This window comes from Morone saxatilis, unplaced genomic scaffold, assembly GCF_004916995.1.
Source record: "Morone saxatilis isolate NCDOM2014 unplaced genomic scaffold, NCSU_SB_2.0 Contig9, whole genome shotgun sequence".
Classification (NCBI taxonomy): Eukaryota; Metazoa; Chordata; class Actinopteri; family Moronidae; genus Morone; species Morone saxatilis.
This window is the reverse complement of record NW_023340268.1, coordinates 2,208,559-2,214,336: the sequence shown is the minus strand read 5'-3', so window position 1 is coordinate 2,214,336 and position 5,778 is coordinate 2,208,559. Positions and strand designations below refer to the sequence as shown.

The following is a 5,778-nucleotide window of genomic DNA, read 5'->3' as shown; positions in this document are numbered from 1 at the left end:
ACAACTATTGGATGGATTGAAATGTATATCTATACTTGCCCTAAGGATAAATTGTAATCATTTTAATTAGTCCAATATGTTGAAGAAATAACTGAACAACTACATTCCAGTCAGCATCAGCTGTGCTAATTAACAAATGGTAGCATGCTATTGTGCTAAACCAAGATCATGGACATGGTAAACATTATACCTGCTAAACATTAGCATGTTAACATTGTCGTTATGTTAGCATGCTGACTTTAGCATTAAGCTCAAAGCATCGTACAGCCTTCATCAACTATTTGTCTGAGCTCGGATCTGTCTTGCTGTGTTAATCTGCCACTTTCTGCATCTACGATATTGTTTCACTTTCTCATCCATTCATCTGTTTGTCTTGTCTTTACATCTGTTAGCCTGTTTACTCCCTCTTCCTCCTTTTCTATTCCCTTTCCATTTACATCTCTTCCTCCATATCATTCTCCCTCCCCTATGACTCCTTTTCTTCTCCCTCTCACCATTAAATTATTTTCTTTTCTTGTTGGTCCTGCCCATGTCTGTCTTCACTTTCTTCCCCATTGCTTTCTCTCTGCCTAATCTTGTCTGGCATTTTCTCTCTCTTTCATTTAATTTCACCATTCTGTCTTTCACCTGTCTTCCTCTCTTTCTTCTGGTCTTTACTTTTTTCCACCTTCTTCTTTTTCCGCACCCTCACCTCCTCTTCCTCTCCGTCTTTTTTCAGGCTTGAAGCGAGGTGTGTGTTCCCAGATCAACCATTTCCCAGACGACGCAGACTACGACCAAGATGCTGCAGAGTATCTGCTGCGTGAGTGACATGCACACACACACACACACACATTCAGCCCGTAACTACACATAGTGTGCATACACACATCTCAACAGAACACAACACACATACACACACTACAGTCTCCATCACACGCGGATACAGAAAGGACAGAAGGGGATGGTGGGCGGACATCAATGCACGGATGTCAGATTCAAGCAAAGTGTTCCTGGAGGTGTGTGTAAGTGTGTGTGTCTACAGTGTGTGTGTGTGTGTGTGTGTGTGTGTGTGTGTGTGTCTGTGTGTTTAAATGCCCAGGTGCATGGGGTTGGGAGTCTGGGGGTGTACAGAAAGCTTTTTTTTCCACAGATGGATTGAAAGAACAGCCTTCACTAATGGATTATTTTCAGCTCAGGATTCAGGTTTCACATCCTGCCTCCATTGTGATAGCAAATTCTGTTCGTACAGCCCTGAACCTTTTGGTTTACAAAGTATATGTTCCATCCATACATTATATAAAGGTATCTATTTCTGCAAAGAAGGCTGTGATGCTATCTTACATTCTCGCTTCTGCTGTGCTCTGCAACCTTGACTGAACAAGCTTTTATCTCTCCAAGGGCTGCACAATCCTTTGTTTTATTAATGGACAATATTTTGAATTTAGAATCATAGACAATTATGGGATATGTGCCTCAGATGTTTTTAATTCTAATGACTGCTAACTGTTAATGAGAAAATAATGAAAATTTTCAAAAATACCTTAGCTTGCAAACTTTTATATCAGCCCCAAAAACTAAAGCTTCTTCCACTGGTCCATCAACTTACTTTCCACCAAAGTCTAATGAAATCTATCTAAGTATTTGAAATCGACCACTGTTTTATTAATAGATACATTTATTTAAATAGCAGAGAAAAAAAAGTCTCAGAGCCAAAGGTGATGTTCTCGAATTGCCTATTTTATCCAACTAAAAGCCAAAGATAGTCAATACACAAATATATGTGATAAATGTAGCAAATTCTAACATTTGAGAAGCTGGAACAAGCACACGTTTGTCTTTTTTGCTTGCAAAATGACTGAAATCATTATTGACTTATTGACGTTTCAGCTCTACTTGTAACACACAAAGTAGAACTAAACGTCCAGCCTCATTGGAGGAGGCAATTATCATTTGACTAATTATTCTGTTGAGGTCCCACATAGTAGGTTTGTCACCTGAGCACCCCAAAGGTCTGAAAATCTCCACAAACCCCCAACTGGCTATTTATGAGAATATCAGTAAATTGTGCTGAAGAGGCAAACACCACCCACACAATCCCTTTTCCTTTCTAAAACTAATTCAGAGAATCACTTGCAACCACTGTTTGACATGTCTGAGAGACACTCCTATGAATATATGCTTATCACGGCATTATCTTTTCCCTTCAGAGGCTAACACAGCTTGAAAAGTCACCTTGAAAACTTGAAGGCTCTGCTATTCCACATGTCCCTGCCAGAGATGGAGCTATTCAGCATTTTAATCTTCTATAATGTCTCTCTACGTTATCACCACTGCTTTAAGTTCCTGCAGAGAAATGTACTAGAGTAGTAGAGAGTAAACGGTTTTAAGTGAACCTTTGGCAGCCATTCTGAAGGTCCTAAGCTGTCGGGCAGCAGTGGCTGTGAACTGCTTATTAAGAGTCAATAGATAAGGATAAGGAAATTATAATTGTTGCTGATATAGGTAATTGATTTTATGTTTCATACCCTCGCCCTGTAGTCAGTAGAGTTGAATTTCAGGTCAGCAGTATAGGAGATCTACTTGTTTACTTGAAAAGTAGACCAAATAACTCCAATTTGACAAACACCAAATTGCTCCAGGAGCTCAGTATGTTCTGTATGTGACACTGTGCTGTCACCTCCATGAAACAAAAAATTCATATTGTCATTCTGAAACTCCCCACGGCAACAAACATTTTATTATTTGTGGTATTTGTGGTAATTTGTACCCATAACCATGGTACTATGTTTGCCCCTTGGTGAGCAGGGTGATGGTCATGTTGCAATCTACCGTAATAATGAGCCATTATTTTAAGAGTATTGCAGCAGTTTCGAATTGCAATTTTATCAAGTTTGTGGAAAGGATATTCTGACCTTAAGTCCCTAATATAGGTCAGTCTCCAAAGACACTGCATTCTACATTTCTAATAACTTAACCTAACCCACATGTCTTTAAAACTCTGCAAAATACATTATGTACTAAATATTATGTAGTAAACTTATATAAATAGATAGCTGCTGTTCCAGAGCCAAGTTGTAGTGTCAGCTATAGCACATCTTGGTAACACTTTTTCTCCCAGAGTGTCACAAGGCTGTTAACTTTGCACCTTCAAATGGTGTTGAACCTCAGAACAAAACCTCACTGATTGTACTACATTAGGAATATTATACACAACATATTTATACACAACAAAGCCCGGAGAAAGTTGACAAAGTTGAGAAACGATGACATTTCAGTACACAAGCTGACATATTTCTCTGTGTCTGTGTCTGTGTCCTCATCTGCAGGTGTGGTGCGAGCCTCCAGCATCTTCCCCATCCTCAGCGCCATACTGCTCCTGCTGGGTGGAATCTGTGTCGCTTCCAGCGGCTTCTACAAAAGCAAAAGAAACATAATTCTCGGAGGAGGGATTCTCTTTGTAGCTGCAGGTACGACTACTGGGGCCTCTGTTCTTTCACTCATTGTTTGGAGATGAAGTTTCTTGTGGATATTCTTACTGTTAAACTATACTATGAGTTTGAACTAAAATATGGGTTCGAATTTTATAAAACAGGAACTCATAATGTCCTATCTGCTCTAAATCTGTCTGAATCCATTAAAAACTGGAATTATACTGTGCTATTTCACATTTAGCTGTTTGAGATCTATCACTGAAATACAAGCATAATAAGAAGTTTTTGTGTATGATATGAAGATTGACTTTAATATTATGCCCACCTCTTCTCTGTTTAATTGAGAGGGAACAGTTCCAGTATCGCTGCCTGGAAAACAATTTAATGAAGCTGCAGGTTAATTTGTCTCAGGGGAGCACTTACAGTAAAAGTCTTGTATATTTCTTCAGGCCTCAGCAACATTATTGGAGTGATCGTGTACATCTCAGCAGCACTGAGCGACATCTCCCCCAAGAAAGATGAGGACAAGAAGTGGCACTACTCCTACGGCTGGTCCTTCTACTTTGGCGGCCTGTCCTTCATCCTGGCCGAGATGGTGGGTGTCCTTGCTGTTAACATCTACATAGAGAAGAACAAGGAGCTGCGCTGCCGCTCTCGCACCGACCTCTTCAAGAGCACCACGCACGCCATGCTGCGACTGCCCAGTTACCGTTTCAGACGGCGCTCTCGCTCCAGCTCACGCTCCACCGACCCACCACACTCGCAGGAGACCTCGCCCATTGGCGCCTCCAAGACCTTCAGCCTGCCACCCTCTGCCCCACCCTTCTCTGTGGCCACCCTGCCCAACCCACACCACACCAGCAGCAGTGGAAGTGGAGGAGGCGGCGACATCTCCATGTACACCCTATCAAGGGACTCCAAGCTGGGCAGCCTAGGAGGCGGTGCCCCACCTCTCTATGGCACCGTGGACCGCGCCACGCTGTACCAGCTGCACAACTACTTCCCAAAAGATTCCAGCGGCAGTGGCGGAGGAGGAGGAGCAGTGATAAGCAGTGGTACACTCCCATCTCACTCCAAGTCCAACTTGGCGGCAGCAGCGGCTGTAGCCCAGAATTCAGCACCGCTGAATACCTCCACATCAGCCACCACACCAGCCCAGCCAGCTCCAATATCTACAGCCACCATGGAGCGAGACAGGGACAGGGACAGGGATAGGGGCAACGTGGGAACCCTGGACCGACTGACGGCTAAGAGGGACAGGGATAGCAACTCAGATACACTTAACAGGAAAACTACGCCAGTTTAAAATTAAACCTCAGAGAGGAGTGAGAGATGATAAAGAGAGAGTGTTGAAACAAAAGACAGGTCGAATTGAATTTAGAGAGACGTTAGAGATGTCTAAGTTGAAAGAGAGGAAGAGTAGGGCTGAAAATGTGTTGGTGACACTTCAATGGTAATGTTTCTGTCCTTGAGCCTGGGGTATCTAGCTGCCATAATTACTTACCAATACCATAAACAGTCATAAAACACCTGATATTATGTGCAAATTCATGACAACTGCCTTAAATGGTCATGACTTTAGCTTCAAAACCTTGTTTGTAAGTTGATTATACAGCAATGGTGCAGTGGAGGCTTCAGCACAAGCAATTTTTTTTTTCTTTTTATTTCAGCATCACTCCATTTCACACTGTTGACTCGAATCCTACACATACAACTGGGAGCTTCCCAGTTAAACCAGCCTCCCGGTGCAGTAGTTGGGGGTTAAGTGCCTTGCTGAGGAGGCAGGGGAGCTCAGTAGTTATTTCTCCCCTTCCACATTTTGTCAGCTGCTATGGGAATTTAAACTGAAACTTTAACAAGAAGAACCGACTAAGCTTTGATTTTGTGATTTGTAAGTCACAAGACCTTTCACTTAAAACTCAACTGGTTTAAAAGTGAAAGTTTTACACATCTCGGCATCCAGTTTGAACTTGAACTTGAGGCGTCTTTTTACCTGCAAACCACCAAATCAATGCTTTCTGGTCTTTAAAAACATTATAAATAATAAAAGAAAAAAGTGACCAGATGGTGTAAGCCACAGTTCTGTTCACATTTCTGTTTTAAAAAGGACAGAGAGCCACAGACGGGTACATTCAGCCAAGTAACAAGCTGCTCAGTGACGAGTTGACTGTCAATTCAAGGTCAACAGTAGCTACTTGACCTCTGGTCCTAAGAGAGTGACCTCAGCCATATCTAACCTACTGACACACACACACACACACACACACACACACATATACGTACACCAGAAGAGGCTGACACACTGTGAGCCTATTTATTTTTCATTGTGTGTCAAAGGTAATTACAGTGACAGATGGGCATTCTC

The 5,778-nt window shown here is 42.2% G+C and overlaps 1 protein-coding gene across 1 annotated transcript in view; it reads left to right on the top strand.

Moving 5' to 3' along the window:
- cacng8a (calcium channel, voltage-dependent, gamma subunit 8a) overlaps positions 1–4,719 on the top strand; it is a gene marked incomplete at its 5' end in the record, with an annotated part of 6,801 nt that extends 2,082 nt beyond the window's left edge. The window contains 3 exon segments of the mRNA XM_035682050.1: positions 719–802; positions 3,309–3,449; positions 3,863–4,719. Of these exon segments, the coding sequence (XP_035537943.1) occupies positions 719–802; positions 3,309–3,449; positions 3,863–4,719 (1,082 nt within the window).
- Between the last annotated feature and the right edge of the window lie 1,059 nt (positions 4,720–5,778).